This window comes from Bos grunniens, chromosome 5 (genome assembly GCF_055505025.1).
Source record: "Bos grunniens cultivar Pamir isolate PY7600 chromosome 5, Bosgru_T2T1.0, whole genome shotgun sequence".
Classification (NCBI taxonomy): Eukaryota; Metazoa; Chordata; class Mammalia; order Artiodactyla; family Bovidae; genus Bos; species Bos grunniens.
The window spans coordinates 62,012,862-62,036,268 of record NC_141169.1 but is presented as its reverse complement, the minus strand read 5'-3'; the positions used below and the strand labels follow the sequence as shown (position 1 = coordinate 62,036,268).

Sequence of the window (23,407 nt, the reverse complement as noted above, 5' to 3'; positions counted from 1 at the left end):
CATGTCAACCAGTAATTAGATACAGACAGCTTCCTGCCCCCACCAAAAAAGACCATGCCTTTAGGCATGGATTCCTGGAGAGTGTTGAGAATTGAAGGCTATTGGTCCACACATTTCCACAGCTGGGAAAACAAGTCCTTCAGGGGCCACAAAGGCATAAATATTTAATTGAGTGGTTAACTCTGTGTGTGTGTGTGTGTGTGTGTGTGTGTGTGTGTGTGTGTGTGTGTTAGTTGCTTCTAACTCAGTTGTATCTGACTCTTTGCAACCCCTTGGACTGTACCCGCCAGCCTCCTCTGTCCATGGGATTCTCCAGGCAAGAATACCGGAGTGGGTTGCCATTTCCTTCTTCAGGGGATCTTCCCAACCGAGGGACTGAACCTGAGTCTCCTGCATTGCAGGCAGATTCTTGACCATCTGAGCCACTAGGGAAGCCATTAAGCAAATGGCAATATGGCAGAAAAACACATACTAGTATATAGCCAATATGAGCATATGGGAGATTTAATGTATTGAAATTTTTTTATACTAGATTTCTAGAGACTTATTTTCTGGGTCATGGTAAAACAAACTTAATACATTCCCAGTATTATTTCTATTAATCACTTTATTTAATTACCCTCAGGAACATTTCCCCCTCTGGAGTATGAGGAAGAGAATTAGAAACTAAGGAGTAGGAAGAAGATTCGGAAATAATATCCTCCCTCGAATAATGTCCTCCCATAACTTGAATATGAAAAAATTCAATAATTTTGCCTGCAGCTTAACTTTTCTTGAGGAATTCCCTATGGAAGGCCTAGAACCTTACATAAAAAAAATTTTCCCCCAAAAGCGGGAGCTGAAAACAAGTCCAGGGGCCCCACAGAGCCCATGGGAGGAGAAGGGGACTGGAGTCAGGTGGATGTGGGGGGAGAGGCTGCCCATGACAGGGGTATTTCATGTTTTATAGGCACTGCAGGCAGAGTTCAAGGGCAGCTGAGCAGTAGGGCAGAGGCAGTGCTGCACAGTGGTTAGAAACGTGATCTGGGAAGCCAGTCTGCCTGGGTATAAAACCTGGCTCTGATGCTAACCAGTTAAGGGACCTTGGGCAAGTGACTTATATTTCTCACATGTAAAGATTTTTTTTAATAGAAATCTAAACAGAAACAGAAACCTAAAGTCACATTCTCAATGAACTTCAGAGTGTAGTGTGGATTAACTGCCTACTGCTGCTGTAACATACAAACCTGCAGCTTACAACAATACAAGTTTGTTCTCTTACAGTCCTGGAGGTAAGGAACCTGAATTCATTTTCATGGGGCTAAAGTCAGGGTGGAGGAAGGGCTGGTTCCTCCTGGAGGCTGTCAGCAAAGAATCTGTTTCTTTGCTTATTTTAGCCTCTAGAGTCCACTTGTCTTGGAATATGGCTGCCTTTTCCATCCTCAGACCACATCACTCCAATCTTGGCTTCCATCATCATTTTGCCATCTCCTCTTCTGCTATCAAGTCTCCCTCTGCCTCCCTTTGACAAGGATACTTGGGACTACATTTAGGGCCCATGCAAATAATTCAGGATAATCACTGCCACCTCAATATCCTAAACCTGATCTACAAAATCCGTTTGGTCATATAAAATAATGGGTTCTAGGGGTTAGGGTGTACACATCTCTTGGAGGCATGATTCAACCTACCAAAACGTGTGATTAAATTAGACAGCTTAGTTCAAAAAAATATCACATTTATATCATATCTTCTCAACAGAGTTTTGGTAATTGAAGTTACTGAATTAAGTGTTTAAAAAATGCATGGCATTTCTGCAGATGCCTGCAGTGCCAGACATTATTAGTGCTCATTAAACAAAGTACATACTTGTTCCTCCATGGTTCTCTACATACATCCTTGCACACTAGGGTGAGGCCAAGAGGATCAGAGCAGAAATTATGACACGGATTCCATGCTGGCTCTTATAAATGGTCACCTTAATTTATTGCCTAAACTGGGAGACTTTTGAGAATAAAGGGAAGTATATTAACTACTGGGCCTCCTTGGTAGCTCAGCAGTAAAGAATCTGCCTGCAGTGCAGGAGTTCAGTTCGGTTCAGTTCAGTTACTCAGTCATGTCTGACTCTTTGTGACCCCATAGACTGCAGCATGCCAAGCTTCCCTGTTCATCACCAACTCCCGGAGCTTACTCAAACTCACGTCCATCACGTCGATGATGCCATCCAACCATCTTATCATCTGTCGTTCCCTTCTCCTCCTGCCTTCTATTTTTCCCAGCATCAGGGTCTTTTCTAGTGAGTCAGTTCTTCACATCAGGTGGCCAAAGTATTGGAGTTTCAGCTATTCAATATACCAATGAATATTCAGGACTGATGTCCTTTAGGATGGACTGGTTGGATCTCCTTGCTGTCCAAGGGACTCTCAAGAGTCTTCTCCAACACCAGAGTTCAAAAGCATCAATTCTTTGGCACTCAGCTTTCTTTATAGTCCAACTCTCACATCCATACATGACTGTTGGGAAAACCATAGATTTGACTAGATGGACTTTTGTTGGTTAAGTAATGTCTCTGCTTTTTAATATGCGGTCTAGGTTGGTCATAGCTTTTCTTTCAAGGAGCAAGTGCTTTTAATTTCATGGCTGTGGTCACCATCTGCAGTGATTTTGGAACCCCCCCAAATAAAATCTCTCACTGTTTCCATTGTTTCCCCATCTATTGGTCATGAAGTGATGGGACCAGATGTCACGATTTTAGTTTTCTGAATGTTGAGCTTTAAGCCAACTTTTTCACTCTCCTCTTTCACTTTCATCAAGAGGCTCTTCAGTTCTTCTTCGCTTTCTTCCATAAGGGTTGTGTCATCTGCATATCTGAGGTTATTGAGATTTCTCCCGGCAATCTTGATTTCAGCTTGTACTTCATCCAGCCCAGCGTTTCTCATAATGTACTCTGCATATAGATTAAATAAGCAGAGTGACAGTATACAGCCTTGACATACTCCTTTCTTGATTTGGAACCAGTCTGTTGTCCCATGTCCAGATCTGTTGTTTTTTGACCTACATACAGATTTCTCAGGAGACAGGTCAGGTGGCCTGCTATTCCCATCTCTTTAAGAATTTTCCACAGTTTGTTGTGATCACACAGTCAAAGGCTTTGGCATAGTCAATAAAGCAAAAGTAGATGTTTTTCTGAAACTCTCTTGCTTGTTCGATGATCCAGCAGATGTTGGCAATTTGATCTCTGGTTCCTCTGCCTTTTCTAAATCCAGTTTCAACATCTGGAAGTTCATGGTTCATGTACTGTTGAAGCCTGGCTTGGAGAATTTTGTGCAGTACTTTGCTAGTGTATGAGATGAGTACAATTGTGTGGTTGTTTGAACATTCTTTGGCTTTGCCTTTCTTTGGGATAAGAATTAAAACTGACCTTTTTCAGTCCTGTGGCCAGTGCTGAGTTTTCCATATTTGCTGGCATATTGAGAGCAGAAGTTTCATAGCATCATCTTTCAGGATTTGAAATAGCTCAACTGGAATTCCATCACCTCCACTAGCTTTTTTCATAGTGATGCTTTCTAAGGCCCATTTGACCACATTCCAGAATGTCTGGCTCTAGGTAAGTGATCACACCATCGTGGTTATCTGGGTCATGAAGATCTTTTTTGTGTAGTTCTGTGTATTCTTGCCACCTCTTAATATCTTCTGCTTCTGTTAGGTCCATACCATTTCTGTCCTTTGTTGTGCTCATCTTTGCATGAAGTGTTCCCTTGATATTTCTGATTTTCTTGAAGAGATCTCTAATCTTTCCCAGTTGATTGCTTTCCTCAATTTTTTGCATTGATCGCTGAGGAAGGCTTTATCTCTCCTTGCTATTCTTTGGAACTCTGCATTCAAATGGGTATATCTTTCCTTTTCTCCTTTGCCTTTAGCTTCTCTTCTTTTCTCAGCTATTTGTAAGGCCTTCTCAGACAACCATTTTGCCTTTTTGCATTTCTTTTTCTTGGGGATGGTCTTGATCACTGCCTTCTGTATGATGTCATAGTTCCTCACGCACTCTATCAGATCTAATCCCTTGAATCTATTTCTCACTTCCACTGTATAATCTAAATCGATTTGATTCAGGTCATACCTGAATGGTCTACTGGTTTCCCCTACTTTCTTCAATTTAAATCTGAATTTGGCAATAAGGAGTTCATGATCTGAGCCACAGTCAGCTCCCAGTCTTGTTTTTGCTCACTGTATAGCAATGCAGGAGACAAGGGTTCAATCCCTGGGTCAGGAAGATACCCTGAGAAGGAAATGGTAACCCACTCCAGTATTTTCATCTGGGAAATCTCATGGACAGAGGAGTCTGGTGGGCTATAGTTCATGGGGTCACAAAAGAGTCAGACACAGCTTAGTGACTAAACCACCACCAACCATATCAGCTATTACACCAAATCAACAGGTATACACTGTGACTGCTACAGGCAAACCTGAATATCTATAATCACCCAACTTAAAAACATCCTGCAAAATCCCCCAGCCCTCTTCTCCTCTGACTGGGAGGCCAGGTAGTCCAGATAGCAGAGTTACAAGTTGAAGGTGAGTTGCCCTCCCCTTGCTGACTTTTATGAGAAATAAACCTTTATTGCCAGTTCACAGGGTATTTGTTCGTAGAACACAGCCTAAGCTATCCTGACTCAGACACGTACACTCTGGCAAGCTTGCTCTCTCCTCATTGTATTTCTGAATAGGGGACATTCCATCAGTGTAAGGGTTTGACTCCACTTAAAGGTCAGGTCATTTGCTCTCAGCAGCAAAGTTACAGGAAGAAATGCTCTAACTGGGTATAAATGCCGACACTGGGTTCCCTTCTGAACAGCTGTGACTGGTCTGCTTATGGGCTTTTGACTTGGGAGACTGAAATGAAAACTCCAGAGTTTGAACAATACTTGGCATTTCTTGATGCTTTTTTTATGAAGGAGTTCAGTGAGCTTAACATCAGGCAACTCTAAACAGGGGGCTCTTTTTCAGAGCAAAGACTTACAAAGAATGTGAACTGATGTTGGCATTTTGTTCAGGGGACTTTGTTGGTGAGAATGAAAGCATGAAGGGCTTTGTTGGTCAGCAGCTCTCACTGCAGCAGAAACTAGAGGGTAGCCCTGTGGGCTCTAGTGTGTGGAGGGAACACTGCTCATGCTAACTGCTTTGTTCACATCCATACACACTGCAAACAGCTGCCAACCATTCTTACAGCGTGGCCACCACTGACTGGCAATTTCTGATAAGAAGTGTAGCAGAGCATACAATTTACAAAGCAATTTCACATAAAGTATTTCTTTTTAGCTTTTTTTTCAGTATCTCTAACCTGAGCAATCAGCCTTTGGTTTGTCAATATTAATAAGAGGATGTAGAGGGGAAGGGGGCAAGGAAAGAGAAGGAGGAAGGGGAGGAGGAGAGGCAGTAAAAAGATGAATCAAACAGAGTGGGATCCACCCTGAGCCTCCCTGAACATCTAAACCCATATTGTGTGCCTGGTACCACTTCAGGCACTCTTGGGCTAATGCTAATTGTGTGGCCAAAGTAAAATGTGTCAATATTTATATGGATTTTTTTGTTCATCAAAAGCATAGTTTAACGGTTCTCCAGACAATTAAGCTGAGAGGGAAAAAATACCAATCCTCAAAGCTTACGTACTGTATGGTTCTTCTAATATAACATTCTTGAAATGACAAAACTATAGAAATGGAGAATAGATCAGTCATTGTCAACAGTCAGGGACAGGGTGGGGTGTGAGATTGGAGGTGACTATAAAAGGACAACAGGAGGGGTCCTTGTTGTGATGAAATTGTTCTGTAGTCTGACTTTATTAATGTCAATATCCTGGTTGTGATATTGTAATATAGCTTCATGCTGTACTACATTATTATGTTATATTTTTATTTCATGGGAGTCTATAATGAAGAATGGTTGAAAAATACTTGGCAAAACTAATACAATATTGTAAAGTTTAAAAATAAAATAAAATAAAAAAAGATTATATTAAATGTCTATTTGCTCTTTGAAAAGTTGCAAGCATTCAGATAGGCCAAAGGTCACTAATGCAGAGAGTTACTAATGATCAAATGAAGAAATGACTCATTTCCCATTATTTTAAGTCTGGGGAAAAAAAGATGGCTACAGTGTATTGGAAGCTTACACATGGTGTTGACAGGCAGTATATCAGATGTGTTACACACTGTCTCTAATGTAATCCTACACGAGGAGGAGCTATCATCAAAGTAATGATAAGGAGCTGAAGCAGAGAAGGAAATGTGAGTAGCTCACCATCACATCATAATAGATGGTGGAACTAAGAATCAAATCATGCTTTTATCCACTGAAATACATTGCTTCTGAGACCTTCAACAACATGGAATTGATCTGAGGTCTTTAAGGACAAATGGCTTGTCCACAGGAGTAACACTGGGGCTTGAGTGTTCATACAGCACTCTTTCCACCATGCTGTGCTCTCACAGGTGGTTGAGAAGAGAATATAATGGCAGTATCAGCTGCCTGAGAGACAGGGGAAATAAGGGCAAAAATCTCAACAAGGCTGGTGTCCAAAGTATAACAAGGAAAACGGGTAAATTTACATGAGTTCCTCCTTTGTAGATTTATTTGAATATAAAGAACTCTAATTCAGAACATTTCAAAAGATCTGTCCTCTGACTCAGAAATATGGGGCAAAAATCAGCATCCCCCTAAAGTGCATTATAATCCCACTGTTAAGGGACCAGTTTTTTGATCAAGACAAAACTGTTACCAAAAAATGGATGAAGTGAGTGAAAACTAAGCACTTAATTCAGTTTGCAGTGAGATAGAAAGCAATGAACAGATCTGCTAATAATGTCCTTGCCTCTCACCGCCTTTGAGGTCATACAAAGTGACTCAACTTTGGGAAACTGTCCTCTTGATTCTGAAATACAGCTGTATCTGAAATTAAGCCAGGCTTGCTTTCTCAAGCAGCGCACACACTTGTTACCACTTTTCCAGTAAATACACAATATAAGGTTCATGACTATATTTTGGCTTAAATTACATCCAAGTATCATTATACCCCCAATTGCATGTCTGACAAAAGTGGGACCAGTACTTTGAGCACAGACAACACAAAGGCTCTTGGTTCCTGGATGAGTGAGAGCTGTTTCACCTTGACACTGTTGCTGGCAAATCTCTGAGAGATGAGCGTTTTGAAAATGCTATAAACAGCTTAGCCTTTTCTTAGCATTTTGAAGAGCACATTAATAGCCTGGCCTTTTCTTAAGGGCTTTCTTTTTCCCTTAGCCAAATTTGACAGTTGGAAGTGAACAGTGAGCAGATGGAATCAAAGTCAGAGCCGTGTCTTAAAAGCAGTGTGGAAATGATGTCATCCGGCATTGTCTTCAAAAGAATATAAGAATATTAAGTGGATGTCTCATGAACTTACATACAAAGGATACTCTTCACTTGAGGACAGAATGATAATGTCTCACAGAAGAAAGATGTAATTCTTGATACCCATAAAATCTATTCAGACAGCTCTTAGCTGGTACCAAAAAACCCTGCAACTCTCAACCAAAAGAAGTTATATTAATAGAATTAATTTTTTAATACCTAATAAGCTATAGTATAGCTTGTTCTCCATGCTGTAAATGACAGTTTAAAGATGGTATTGTCATTGTTACCATTTGGGAAATTTTGTTAAAAAGAAACCAAGAGGTATACGGTCATGTAACAGAATTAGCCAAAGGAAGTTAAAAAGCATAACACTACCCTCTTAGACTTAACAGCTTCCCAAAAAGTTATATGGAAGCTCTCCTATATAAACAGGGACACATGCAACCCCATCCAACACCCAGAAAAACTGCAGAGCTTATTTCAAAGGGTATGTTGAGAATCCACCTAGTTTTTCCCCTGTCTTCTGTGTATAAACACACAGCAACTCCGTAGCAGCTGAATTTTTAAACACTGGCTGAGCAGTTTGCCAGGAGCGGTGTCTGCTTACAGCAGGAAGAGGCCTAGAAATTAGGAATGCTTTATCAGATGTTGTGGCCAACTGCATTTTCCCAAAATAGCTGCAACAATGTTCTGCATACAGCTGGAAGTCAATAATTACCAATGAACAGAGAGTTGTATAAGATGACTTAGTCCTCCCCACAGTTAGTCACAGCAAGAGCGGAAAGAATATTTTCAGCGTCATATTTGAATCCTATCTGACAACTTGGAAACTGTAGTAATTTGAACTTATGTAGGCAATAAAAGGATAGCTTCATTGCTGGCACACCAAAAAGTATACCTAACTGTCATTTGCATTCTGTGCTAAGAAGGTCAGCATGGAGCACTCATTCTCTTGCCTCATTTCCTTGCTAGTCGCAGGTTCTTTTTGTCACAAGCTATGTGGCAATATTTATTTTAATCAAGAAGAGGCAATACAAGCAAAGGCAATTATAACAGGTAGGTTCGGTAAGGAACTAAACAGCAAGATCTCATCCCAGTGACCAAAAAAAAAAAAAAAAAAAGCATGTAATTGTATTTGTCTGACAATTTATTTCTTGGAACAAGCTTGTAAATGCCCATATGCTCATGCTCCATCCAGCACTATCAGGTAAGTCTAGCTCTCAGTGGAGGGGTTAGCATGGGGTCAATTGGAGGTACCTTCTCTTGGACCAAAGACTGAAGATTGGGATCTCATGTTGGAATCTTGCACCTTGATGGAATTTCTCTAAGCTCCAACAGTGATTTATATTACAGGAACAGAAAATGACTCCTGGTTTTCTCCCTATCTTTAGCACCATTGCTCTCCTTTTCTGTCAATGTTTCAGAACAAATTTGTATCTTAAAAATCAGTTGAAATTAGTTGACTAGAGCTTGAAGAATTCAAACATAGAAGGCAGGACTATGGTAAAGACGATGATGATGACAATGAAATAGTTAATAATTTACTAAACATTTATTTGCTCTTTGAACTTCCAGATGTTCAAGCTGGATTTAGAAAAGGCAGAGGAACCAGAGATCAAATTGCCAACATCCGCTGGATCATGGAAAAAGCAAGAGAGTTCCAGAAAAACATCTATTTCTGCTTTATTGACTATGCCAAAGCCTTTGACTGTGTGGATCACAATAAACTGTGGAAAATTCTGAAAGAGATGGGAATCCTAGACCACCTGACCCGCCTCTTGAGAAATCTATATGCAGGTCAGGAAGCAACAGTTAGAACTGGACATGGAACAACAGACTAGTTCCAAATAGGAAAAGAAGTACATCAAGGCTGTATATTGTCACCCTACTTATGTAACAGATACGCAGAGTACATCATGACAAACGCTGGGCTGGAAGAAGCACAAGCTGGAATCAAGATTGCCGGGAGAAATATCAATAACCTCAGATATGCAGATGACACCACCCTTATGGCAGAAAGTGAAGAGGAACTAAAAAACCTCTTGATGAGAGTGAAAGAGGAGAGTGAAAAAGTTGGCTTAAAACTCAACATTCAGAAAACTAAGATCATGGCATCTGGTACCATCACTTCATGGCAAATAGATGGGGAAACAGCAGAAACAGTGTCAAACTTTATATTTTTGGGCTCCAAAATCACTGCAGATGGTGATTGCAGCCATGAAATTAAAAGACACTCCTTGGAAAGAAAGTTATGACCAACCTAGATAGCATATTGAAAAGCAGAGGCATTACTTTGCCAACAAAGGTCCGTCTAGTCAAGGCTATGGTTTTTCCAGTGGTCATGTATGGATGTGAGAGTTGGACTGTGAAGAAAGCTGAGTGCCGAAGAATTGATGCTTTTGAACTGTGGTGTTGGAGAAGACTCTTGAGAGTCCCTTGGACTGCAAGGAGATCCAACCAGTCCGTTCCGAAGGAGATCAACCCTGGGTGTTCATTGGAAGGAATGATGCTAAAGCTGAAACTCCAGTACTTTGGCCACCTCACGTGAAGAGTTGACTCATTGGAAAAGACTCTGATGCTGGGAGGGATGGGGGGCAGGAGGAGAAGGGGACGACAGAGGATGAGATGGCTGGATGGCATCACTGATTCGATGGATGTGAGTCTGAGTGAACTCCGGGAGATGGTGATGGACAGGGAGGCCTGGCATGCTGTGATTCATGGGGTCGCAAAGAGTCGGACACGACTGAGAGACTGAACTGAACTGAACTGAACTGATGCTGTGCTGAGTCATTTCAGTCATGTTTGACTCTTTATGACCCCATGGATGGTAGCCCACAAGGCTCCTCTGTACTTGGGATTCTCCAGGCAAGAATATGGAGGGAGTTACCATGTCCTCCTCCAGGGGATCTTCCTGACCCAGGGATTGAACATGCATCTTTTAGGTTTCCTGCATTGGCAAGCGGGTTCTTTACCACTAGCACCACCTGAGAAACCCCTATTTGCACTAGACCCTACTCCCAATACTAACATACTTTATTTACTTTAATCCTCACGATTGTGAGGCATTATTGGTATTATTATCCCACTTTATATCTGAGAAAACTGAAGCTTAGAGAAGTTAAATAATTTGCCTTGGGTCAAACAAGATCCAAGGCTGGGATTTCAACCCAGGTCTGTCAGGAGCCAAAGCCCCTAAATGTTATAAATCATGTGTCTTCAAAAACCAATTTTTTGCTGTGACATACTCTTGCATTGCAGGTAGATTCTTTACCATCTGATCCACCAGGGAAGCCCTCGCAAACCACAGTTTGTACAAAATTATATTTAAGCCTGATTTTTAAATTACCAATGGTCTGCTGCAGTTATTCTACACATTTCCACAATAAAAAATTAAGTTCTTCATTTTAAAAAAATGGAAAAATAATGAATGGCTAGATGAAAAAAAATCAGATATTAAATTTCAGGTATTGAAAATTAAAGAGAATTTAATTCAGTTCCAGAAACATTAACCAAGTCATGTCCTGTACAAGGCACTGTAAGAATTCATTCAAAGATTGAGATAGCATCGCCCCTGCTCCAGAGAAGCCAAAGCACTCGTGGTAGGGACACAGTGTAATGTTTCAAGACTTACTAAAATATAATCTCCTAAGAGAAGTCTCCCCTATCACCTATCTAACCTGCTGACCCATTCTCTGTTACTTTCTATCATGGGGATAAGCATACTTTTTCTGTAAAGGGCCAGATGGTAAACGATTTAGGCTCAGTGGGTTATATGGTCTCTGTCAAAACCACTCAGCTCTGCTGTTGTAGTTTGAAAGCAGCTTTAGACCCACTGGTAAACAAATGAACATGGCTGTGTTCCAATAAAACTTTATTTACAAACAGGCAGTTGGCCAAGTAACTGTGCCAACTGGGCACAGTTTGCCAACCCTACTCTAAGATCTCACTCTGTTTTTTCCTTTATAGCGCTTAACAAAGTGTGGTATTATCTTATTTATTTATTTACTGTTTCCCTCCACAAAAAAAAAAAAAAATAGCAGCTCCAAGAGAGTGGGGTCCTTGTTGCTTGTTCACAGCAGGCTCTCTAGGGTCTATAAAAGAGTTCCTGACACCTAGGCAACTCACTCTGTGTATTTGTTGATCAGTTACATGAATGAACACCATTCCACAAAAGGAGAAACACGGACTGCCAACAAAATATGAACTATATTTGGCCTTACTGTTAATAAATATAAAATAATTGAAAATGTCATTTTTTACTTGTTAGATGTACAACAGTTAGAAGAAGAGAATGATGAGGAGGGGAGGAGGGGTGTAAGGGGGAGGGAGAGAGAGAGCAGAAAGAGGATGAGAACTAGTGTGGATGGGTATGTGGGCAAACTGGACCTCTCACTACTGCAGGTAGGAGAGAAAACCGGTGGCCATTTGCAATTATACACCAAGTTGTATATGCCCATTCAAAAAGGGCAAAGGATTGAACAGACATTTCTCCAAGGATATACAAAAGGGTAATCGGCACATGAAGGATTCTCAATTAAATTAGTTTTAGAGAAATGCAAGTCAAAATCACAATGAGGTACCACTTTACATCCATTAAGATGGCTATTTTCAAAAAAGAGAAAATAAGTGTTGGTGAAGAAATGGAGATTTTAGAACCCTCTTGCACTGTTGATGGGAATGTGAAATGGTGCAGCTGTTGGGCGTTCCTTAAAAAGTTAAGCACAGAATTACTATATGAGCCACCAATTCCTCTCCTAGGTATATGCCTGGATACGTATACACTCATGTTTATAGTAGCATTATTTACAAGAGCCAAAAAGTAAAAACACCTTGAATGTTCATCTATCCACAGAAGAGTGGATAAACAAATATGGTATATGCATACAATGGAATATTATTTAGTCTTAAAAAGGAATGCAGTACTGATACATGCTAAAACATGGATGAACTTTGAAAACATTGTGTTAAATCAAGTGTGTGTGTGTTGGTGGCTCAGTCATGTCCAACTCTTTGTGGCCCATGGACTGTAGCCCACAAGGCTCCTCTGTCCATGGGATTCTCCAAGCAAAAATACTGAAATGGGTTGTCACTTCCTATTCCAGGGGATCTTCCCATCCCAAGGATTGAACCTGCATCTCTAAGTCTCCTGCATTCGCAGGCAGATTCTCTACCACTAGCGCTACCTGGGAAGTCAAAATGAAGTAAGCTAGCCACAAAAAACCAATATTGTATGATTCCATTTATATGTAATATTCAGAACAGGCAAATAGTAGAATAGAGGTTATCAGGAACTTGGGGAGGAGAGGAAATGAGAGTTATTATTTAATGGGTACAAAGTTTCTAACTGGGATGGTGAAAAATCTGTGGAGATGGATGGAGGAGATGTTTGCACAATATTTTGAATGTACTTAATGCCACTGATATATACACTTTAGAAATGATTAAAATTATAAATTTTATATTATATATGGTTAACCACAATAAGGTGTATACAGATCTTTCTTGATTTAGGGAGGGGTTGTGAAAAGTGTCCAACTCTTTGTGATGTCCCAATAAATGGGTCAATAAGTGGATCTGTAAAGAGATCAGACCAGTCAATCCTAAAGGAAATATGATTCAAAGAGCTGAGTCATTTGAAAAGACCCTGATGCTGGGAAAGATTGGGGGCAAGAGGAGACGGGGACGACAGAGGATGAGATGGTTGGATGGCATCACCGACTCAATGGACATGGGATTGGATGGACTCTGGGAGTTGGTGATGGACAGGGAGGCCTGGCGTGCTGCAGTTCATGGGGTCACAAAGAGTCAGACACGACTGAGTGACTGAACTGACTGAAAGGAAATCAATCCTGAATATTGGTCGGAAGGACTGATGCTGAAGCTGAAGCTCCAATAGTTTGGCCACCTGATGCGAAGAGCTGACTCATTAGAAAAGACCCTGATGCTGGGAAAGACTGAAGGCAAGAGGGAGAAGTTGGACAAGTTGGACAAGGCAAAGGATAAGTTGGGTGGATAGCACCACTGACTCAATGGAGTTGAGTTGAGCAAACTCCAGGAGCTGGTGAAGGACAGGGAAGCCTGGCGTGCTGCAGTCCATGGGGTTGAAAAGAGTCAGACACGACTGACCAACTGAACAGAAACAATAAATGGATAAACTCATCGTGGGTTGAAAATATTTCAAGTCAAAAATATCCTTAATATACCTAACTTACCAAACATCAGAGCTTAGCCTAGCACACACCTTAAAAGTGCTCAAAACACATACATTAGCCCGTAGTGGGACACGGTCATCTAAAACAAAGCCAACTTTACAATAAAGTGTTGAGTAGCTCCAGTACTCTTGCCTGGAAAATCCCATGGACAGAGGAGCCTAGAAGGCTGCAGTCCATGTGGTCTCTGAGGGTCGGACACGACTGAGCGACTTCACTTTCACTTTTCACTTTCATGCACTGGAGAAGGAAACGGCAACCCACTCCAGTGTTCTTGCCTGGAGACTCCCAGGGACAGGGGAACCTGGTGGGCTGCCGTCTATGGGGTCGCACAGAGTCGGACACGACTGAAGTGACTTAGCAGCAGCAGCTTATGCATGGAGAAGGCAATGGCACCCCACTCCAGTATTCTTGCCTGGCAAATCCCATGGATGGAGGAGCCTGGTAGGCTGCAGTCCGTGGGGTCGCTAGGAGTCGGACACGACTGAGAGACTTCACTTTCACTTTTCACTTTCATGCATTGGAGAAGGAAATGGCAACCCACTCCAGTGTTCTTGCCTGGAGAATCCCAGGGACGGGGGAGCCTGGTGGGCTGCCGTCTCTGGGGTCACACAGAGTCAGACATGACTGAAGTGACTTAGCAGCAGCTTATGCATACTTATTACGCACATTTATTGCGTACTGTACTGAAAGTTAAAAAGAGAATGGTTGTTACATGTGTGGATTCTTTCCTCTTGGGATCATGTGGTTGATGGGAGCTATGGCTCACTGCTGTTGCCCAGCATTACAAGTATCAGACTGCATTGTCACTAGCCTGGGAAAAGTTCAAATTTCAAAATTCGAAGTACAGTTTCTATTGAATAGGTATTGCTTTCACAATATTGTAAAGTTAAAAAATCAAAAGTTGAATCACTGTAAATCAGGGACCACGGGTATATGCTTTTTACTCTAAAATCCTATTCCTAACAATTAACGTGGAGGATGAGTAATGCAGAAGGGTGAAATAAGTATGTACTAGAATCCATCAACTTCAAGATCCATGAATAAGGATCTAATTATATAAATAAAGCCTGACATGACAATACACAAAAGAAACTATTATGTAGGCATTAAATTGAACAGGGTAGACTTTTCACAAAAAATATCTCCATTAACACTATTGCTGAATAAAAAAAAAGTTAAAAAATGTGTGTGCAGAATGATCTCATTGATGTAAAAATTCTAAAGTCTAATTATATATGAAAAATATGTAAGATATTCTCCAAAATGTTAATAGTGATTATTCTCTGAATGGAGGGTTTGAGATGATTTTAAGATTATCCTCTTCACAATTTTCTGTACTATTTTCTAACAAAAAATATGTCTAACCAAAATAACATGCTGTTATAAATTCATGTTTATCACTTTTTTCACATTAATTAAGGAGGGTTAGGCCCTTGATACTTTCATAATAGATGTTTTCTGCATTTCCATTTCCATAGCAACAACATACTTGTGAGAGAATCAGATATAGTTTTAAAAGAGATACATACCTCAGATAGTGGAGTTGCCATTTCATCACCCAAAAACAAAGATACTATTTCATTGCAACAGACAATAATCATGTTCTAGAAATAAAAGACAACATAGTGAGGTTGATCTTATTGGTAAAATACTGGGTATTTTAGTTACAAATTATTTGTCTCATTTGTCTTTTGCTACATCATTCTCTAACCCTAATTCCCGGGATGAAATTTAGAGATATTCAGAGGTCACAATCTTTAAAGTAATTATGGTTACTTGAAAGATACAGAATAGCCACAAAATATAAGATTTAATGATGAATAATAAACTATTTTAGGATTTTTTTCCTGCAAATTCACCACTAAAATTCATATGTTACAGAGGTACAGGTAAGGGAATTTACACCAAAATAAGATTTTGGAAGACCACTTTTCTTCTGAGAAGAGAGCCCTGGAATAAAGAGGGTTGGATCTCAGAAAGTATTTAAGAAAAGATGAACAGTTGGGAATTGACAAAAAAAAAAAAACTGGAAAGTGTAAATAAAGAGGAAGAGAGTGGTGGCACGTAGAATCTTTCAGCTGTGGCACGTGAACTCTTAGTTGTGAAGTCCCATGTGCTGCAACTAAGACCTGGCAAGGACAAATAAATAAGTATTTTTTTGTTTGGATATTTTTATTTTTATTTTCTTTAATTTAAATTTATTTATTTTAATTAGAGGCTAGTAAGCCAGAAAGAAAAACACCAATACAGTACACTAACACATATATATGGAATTTAGAAAGATGGTAACAATAACCCTGTGTGTGAGACAGCAAGAGACACAGATGTATAGAACAGTTTTTTGGACTCTGTGGGAGAGGGTGAGGGTGGGATAATTTAGGAGAATGGCATTGAAACATGTATAATATCATATAAGAAACAAATCGCCAGTCCAGGTTCAATGCAGGATAGAGGAAGCTTGGGGCTGGTGCACTGGGATGACCCAGAGGGATGGTATGGGGAGGGAGGCGGGAGGGGGGTTCAGGATTGGGAACACGTGTACACCCCTGGTGGATTCATGTTGATGTACGGCAAAACCAATACAATAAGTATTTTTTAAAAAGAGGAAGAGTCAGTATCGTCCTCAGTCCATTGTTGAAGACACTGCTGCAGCTCCTACTGTATGGCCACAGCTGTGTTTCTGAATGGACACTGGACCCAAGAAAGATCAACCAATCAGATTCTCCATCATTGTGATTTTTACATAAGGAAAGACAACAGAAGAGCGCTATCAGCAGTACTGGCTGCATGAGCTGAGAGGTCCCAACAGGAGTTGGAGAAGGCAGCCCATGGACTAGACGTATAATGAGTAAGAGGAGGAAACAGAGATAAAGGAGAACTTATGCCCCGGTAGGTCTGTGTGCACTCTTGGCTCCTGACTCTCCAAGTTTCATTTTCTGTGGGGTCCACTGTATTTTGTCCCTGGTCCTTGGTTATGCAAGAGCTTACTGACTATGCCCTGCCAAACACTGCCTCCTTATCAAACCTATTTCCTTTGGGTTAGTGTAAGTACTGATAGTTGTTCTTTACTTACAACTAAAGGAGTCATGATCATAAGACTGTCAGAGATAAACTATGCTTATCTCACAGTGTTGCTCACATCTTTCAACAATTTTCTTTTATTTCAGTAGTATTAATATGTACATGTACTAACATCCAGAAATATGAAAATGATCAAAGTGCATTCATTTTTAAATTAACACTCACCAAGGCTGGCTAAAAGCCTTAAAATAAAGAAACAATTGAACTCATATTAAAGTTTTAACAAATGCAGAAACATAGAAAAGATCAAAATTTGGAGTTCCAAAGCTATAGCTAATTCTATTCACTTTAACAAATATATCTGAGGCATTCTACTAGGCACTGTGGAGCACAAAGATAAAGAAACAGACCCCATCCTCACCAAGTGTATAAGAGCTGAAAAAAAATAGATTCATACTTGACTAAATAATATGCCAAGTAGAGCATGGTCAGAAAATGGGTAGCTATGACATGTTATAAGAGCCTAGAGATGGGAGAGAGAGTAATATGTATATGGAACAGGGAACATTTCCTGGAGAAAGGGAACTGAGACATGAGGAAGTAGTAGCTGGCAGAGGATGGGGACAAGGATGGAGGGAGCCATGTAAGCAATGTAACAGCAGATACTCAAGGAACATAAAGAGCCTGGCATGGTCTTTACCACGGAAGTGTATTGGAAGCTTGGTGGTAAGAGTGGTGAGGAATAAGACTGAGAGGTATACTTATAACAGGACATGTAAATGTAAGGAATTTGGGTTTTGTTGCTTAGGAAATTGAGAGGCACTGGACTGAGGGGATAATGATTGCTTTAAGAAAATATTAATAATTCTGGCCATCTGGCCACTGTTTAAAGGTTAACTAGACTAGGAAGAAAAAAGAGAATGAAATTAGCTAGGAGGCTTCTCAAATTGGGCAGGAAGCGATCATGACCAGAAGTAGGGCAGTGTTCATGGGACCAGAAAGGATGGAAGTCAGCAGGACATCCAGCACTCATCGGGGGTCACCAGGTCTCTATGGTGAACTTTGCAGTCTTGTCCCCTCTACTAGATGGGGCAACATACATCCCGGAGTGTGTTCTTACATATTCTTACTTGTACCTATTTCTATGTTTCTAATTGAGTTCTTAGGACCGGTTAAAGTATGTTTTCTTTTTATACAAAAGGTTGCAATAATAGCTGTGATGGGCCGCTGTCATGATTTCATCAAGAGCTATCAAGCAAAACGACACTGTCTGTATCATTAAACATTTCACATAACAGATGGAGACACCATGTTTCCTGATAAATGCCTTCCATGGTCTGTCTCAACACATAGTGAACAGAAATTTTGCCTCAACAACATTCTATTTCTTTGGTGTTATTTCAGGTAGACCACTTAAACGTGTCAGAAACTGGCTGATTCGCTGCTGGGCTGTGAGGGACCTCCTGTGACCTTTCTGCCTAGAAATGAAGACAAGGGAAGCACCAAGCTCATCAATTCCTGGGAAGGCTGCCAGAGGGATGCTGCAGTTGGCAAGGGGGGCCGGGAGGGCACAGACGGTCTCTTGCTCAATATTTGCCATTTCCCCCTTAAGAAGGAGCATCTGTTGATTCTATGAGTGGTGGGCCTCTGAGTTACTACAAAACTAACAGAGCCAACATTTTGACTTTGAAGTTCCTGTGGTCATTCATCAGTTTTATGAACAGAAAAAAAAAAAAAAAAACATTCTAAATTGCTTTCCTTCCTCCAAACTCTTGCTTCCCACATCCCTCCTCCACATGCCGTCAGGGTTATCTTAGCAAATCTCAGGATGGGTCAGGGGATGCTCTTCTGGGTGCTGGCCACACTTTCTCCAACCCCCACCCCTCACCAGCCCTGCTTTCCCAGGGTCCTACATTCACCCTGCACCCCTGACACCCTGATAAAACGTCCAGCCCCATGACTTCACATGTCGTCTCCTGCTGGATCCTTGGTCAGGAGTAGGCGCTCTCCACAGGTCTCCAGTGAGAAGTTTCGTGAGCAACTACTGAAGAGGCACTACGTGTCAGTTACCGGGTGAGGTACTGAACATCGAAAGATGGAGCAGACCCCCGAGCAAAGGAACTCAAAGTCAAGAGAGAGGAAGAGACACAGAAAGAGATAATGGCCAAAACAACATGCAATAGTAAGGGGGCACAGGGTATTTGGGGGTTTAAAGAAACATGGTCTTTATTTCAGTCTACAGGCTAATAGAATGCTGCCTGAGTTACTGAAGCACAAAGTCTAGTTCAGCTTTCTCTTTAAACACACACACACACACAACCCTATGTGAATGAGATTTGTTTAAATGATAAATCAGAATAGTTGCCATCAACAGTCCCCCCATTGAGAAGGATTCTAGCAACCTTGCCCTTTTGTGTAAGTGTAGCACTCAGAATGGAGGAAACAGGAAAACGGGAACGTGTCAGAGAGACAAGGCAACTTCAATAATCAAGAGCTGAGCCAGAGTGGAAAGTTGAGAGGAGGCAAAACACTCCATGCAGACTGAGTTGGAGGGAGTACATGCTTAGTTGCTCAGTCATGTCCAGCTCTTTGCAACCCCATGGACTGCAGCCAGGCTCCTCTGTTCATGACATTTTCCAGGCAAGAATACTGGAGTGGGTTGCCATTTCCTACTCCAGGGGATCTTCCCAAACCAGGGATTGAACCCACATTTCTTCCATCTCCAGCATTAGCAGGTAGATTATTTACCACTAGCACCACCTGGGCTGGAGGGAAAGGTTCAGAGGTTAGAGAGCAGCCATGGAAGCCAGGGAGGCACGAAGAACAAGACAGTTGGGAGAAGGAGATTTAAAAGAAGTTATGCTGTATATGATGAAAGGATTCCCTCTCAGATGTTCTTATGAGAAGCTCCATGAAGATTTAGATGTATTTTCAACTGTTTTGAATATTAAATTTATGTTTCTTTGAATGGCAGACTTTTCTTGCTAAGGGCCACCAGGCAGCTGGGCTCATTATGAACATCTGGGTACGTATGACCATACTCAGCCAGTGATTAAGCTCCTCCTGACAGGGACTTAATTGTACTGATTTCAGTATGTTCTTATCTCCTCCGGCCTAGAAAATTTTTGCACATACCAGTCTCTCAAAAATAATGTGTTAATTCATGCTAATGCTTTGTATTTTGTTCTATGTTTTCATAGTACTTTGATATTTGGGATATGTTAACTAACTTTAATTGCCTTATACAATCAGGTGTCCCACACATGTTTACTAAACTCATTTTAGGTGACCTGGTAAATATATTTTAGGCTTTTTGTATTACTATGTTGTTATCATTCCAAAAAGGTGTTTCTGTCTTAAAATCAGAATGGTTTGTATCTTTCCTATGCTTTAAAGCACCTGATAGGCTCTGAAGATTCCCCATAAAGCGAAGAATGACAGGTTAAAATAACCCAGTGATTCAGAGCCAGGGTTGTTCATTTTGGAAGAAGGACATGTTTTCAAGCCAGAAGTGACTGGAACACCTGTTCTGTAGCCCTCCCAAAACATCTTAAATTAATATCTGTGTTCTCAAGTTTTTGGCTTATTCCAGACCATAGGGATTTGGAGGGGAAAAAAGAAAAAAAGAAAAAAGGAAGGGAATGAGAAACATAACAAGATGCACTACCTCCCACATCAACAAGATGCACTACCTCCATATCAACCAAAGGCACATTTTCTGAACCTTTATGTTTAACAACCCAGCAAAAATCTATACTGTGATAGAAGTAAATATATTAGATTACAGAGGTTATGAAATCCTGTCCAATTCCCAACCAGAATCGATCTCTTCAAGTGTCCTAGTTAAATTCTAATTAGCTCCAACTGAAGGTTGTCATGACAACAAACCAGCAGATTTTAGTCAATGGAATGTATTTGATATAACTCAGAACCTAGGTGCTTTTTTCCCTTACATGTTGGTTAGGATATTGGAAAAAAAGAAAATGTTATATTTCACAACTTTCAAATGTTGTGAATTAATTTGTTTGCTAATTCACCTACACTAAAAATATTAGTTTTTTCCTCACTTTGTGACATTCCTGCATATATAAATACCAACCAGAACTGGAACACATTTCACAATGCCCTAATTAAAGTTGAAGAAACATTTTTAAGTTGGAGAATAAAACAAACTCAAAAATACAGAGGAGAACATCAGGACTGAAAGGAGTTTATTTTCCTCAAGAACTGAGCCACTCATATATATCACTCTAGTCAGGACATGAAAGCAAGATGCAAAGCTTGACTCAGGCAAGGTGGGTCATCTGGATTCTCCCCTCTGCCTGCCAAATGCCCCCACTTTCCCTGTTTATTCCTAATTTGTTTGTATTCATAGTCAACTTCTTGACTCAGGAGCTGGGCTCATGGGGATGAGCTTGATACCGACATCTGACTCCCAGGGAAATTCTGATGACTCATTCTCATCAAGGAGCCATCTCTTCATCTCAATGGTATCTGAGTGAAAAGATCATGGCTAGAGACAAGGAGAAAACTAGTCCCAGGGAAGGTTAGGTGACTAACCCTTGGTATAAAGCTGAGTGGCAGGGCACAACCTAGAATGTTTACTCTATGGACACTCAAACTCCTGTCTCAGACAATGTCAGCTGGGAAGACAAATGGGTTCAGGAGAAACACAATCACTTTCCTTTTACGAACTATCTAATAATGGATTCAAAGACAATTTCAGCAAAGAGTAGTCTAGGTTATGGCTCAGGGACAGCAACCTGTTAAGTTTGGTCTATGACTAAAAAACTATGATTGTAAGAGATTTATGAAAGAAGTTTAAAAATGAGTTCTTGAAAACAGATGTGAAAGGGCAACAATGCACTTTAGGAAAAGAATTACGTATATGAATCTCATGAGCTTGAGGTATCTGATCTACCAGGAGATTTATTGTAAGTTCTCAGGATAGTATTACTATCGTTAAACATCTGGTAATTTGTGCCATAACATTTGGGGACCTGTAAAGGATGTGCAACTAAAATTCTAAGCTATCAGTTCTATGATAAATGTAGGCACAGAGCACAGGTGATACAAACTCTGGAAAGTTGTTTCTTTGCAAAGACTAACTGCTCTTGCCTGATAATCCTCTTACGGGACTGGTGCTTTCACAACAGGGAAAAATGCACTCATTCACGTCACTGGTAAATTTAGACCAAAAAACACCCACGTGTATATTCTGAAGATCAGGAGAGTTGCTAGATTTTGCACTTTCCCATAATTGGTGTGAAGATGAGGTAAACAAGAAAACAAAGTGAGCCCATACCAATCATACTCTTTGAGAATTAAAAATGTTTTCTTATTGGTAACCAATTAAATATCAAACTAGCAAAAAGTGATTAAAAAAAAGATTCAGCAGCTCAAAAATAAACGAAAGATCCTAAAAGCTAACAGAGAAGTCAAACAGATATGGGACCCAAGTGGCTGGGAATTCAAACAGAAAAGCAGCAGAGGGAGGTCCCAGAATTAGAGGTGTGCTACCGGCATTGGGGGTGACCAGTCCTTAACCAGAGTCAGAGAGGGGCCTCCAGGAAGGGAAAGAAGAGTTGAGACATAACTATTTATGCTTGGGTAAAAAAGTTTATGGATGAACATGACAGACCTCATGTAATGATCAGAGAGAAGCTAAGAAAAAAGACAGATAGAGGAAAAATCAAACCTTCTACAGGAAAGGAAAATAACCACAGTACCCTCTAAACTGTGAACACTGTTTAGAGGGTTATAATAATGTAAACACTGAATGCTGGCTTAATTAAATTCTGTGATATAACAATATTTAGAAAGGAAGGGGAAAGGAACAGTTGAAAAGTATAAGGGATTCAAGTCCTTACACATAATAGTAAAATCAAGAGATACTATATGGAATTGATACATCAAAGGAGAAAACTAATTATTTTTGGCTCTCAGTAGCATTATTCATCATTATTCTGGCTTTCCTCTTGCCAAGTTGGTAGCAGAATTGTTGGCATGGCTTGTGAATTATTCATCCAATGACATGTGAAAGGAAGTGACATGATGTAAACCTGCAGAACCAGGCTATGCTGTGCTCCCTTTCTTCGCCGCAGCCCAGTGCCTGGAGATGCTCCAGAGAATGGGTGCTCTGCTAGCCTGGAGGCTGGTGTGGGGAGCCGTGGAGCCCAGTGGACTCACTTGGATTTGAAGTTGTATTGGTTGCCTTGTTTTTCGCAACTGATTCTGCAAATTATTTATAGACTTGGAACTAAATAACAAAAGGAACAGATGAAAGAGCTGCAAGTGGACTGCTTGCAGGACTGCAGGTTGTGGACATGTTGGGCAGGAGACTGTCCCTTTTCATTTAAACCTTGTCCATCTATTTCATCTTTTTTTTTTTTTTTTCAAAAAAAGTTGCTGCAGTAACTAGGGAACACATATCTCAAGAAACTGGAGGAATGTACAAATGGAAATTCAAAGAGCAAGTGGTTAGGGGAGGACACGCATTCTCTGCTTCTCTCATTTTTCCATAGAGGATTAGGAACTCCCACTCCACTCCTGAGAAGGAGGGACACTTGTAGCTCCTTTCAGACCTAGCCAGGAGAGCAGAGTCACTTATTTGACTGATGAGTCTGAGAAAAGCAACAGAGTGTGCTAGGCTCAGCCCCATCAAAGCAATCTTTGCTTACATTTTTGGAGGCACCCTGCCTACAGGACTATTATTCTCTGCTCCTCCATGTGGTCAGCCTTCCAGGGGCAGGAGGGGAGTGGTGGAAATCCTATGGTCACACAAGTATGCTAGATAACTGTGT

At 40.7% G+C, this 23,407-nt stretch overlaps 1 protein-coding gene across 4 annotated transcripts in view; it reads right to left on the bottom strand.

The window, feature by feature from the left end:
• Positions 1 to 23,407, bottom strand: part of CFAP54 (cilia and flagella associated protein 54) — a 303,678-nt gene that overhangs the window by 7,819 nt on the left and 272,452 nt on the right. For 3 of the 4 annotated variants that reach the window (XR_015163948.1, XM_086400813.1, XM_086400814.1), the window contains one exon: positions 15,113 to 15,187. The exons of the other annotated variant lie outside the window; for it this stretch is intronic. Coding sequence is in view for 2 of the 3 variants with exons in the window: in XM_086400813.1 (XP_086256939.1) it covers positions 15,113 to 15,187 (75 nt within the window). In the remaining variant the exon portion in view is untranslated. The remainder of the gene's footprint in view (positions 1 to 15,112; positions 15,188 to 23,407) is intronic. 4 annotated transcript variants of the gene reach the window in all.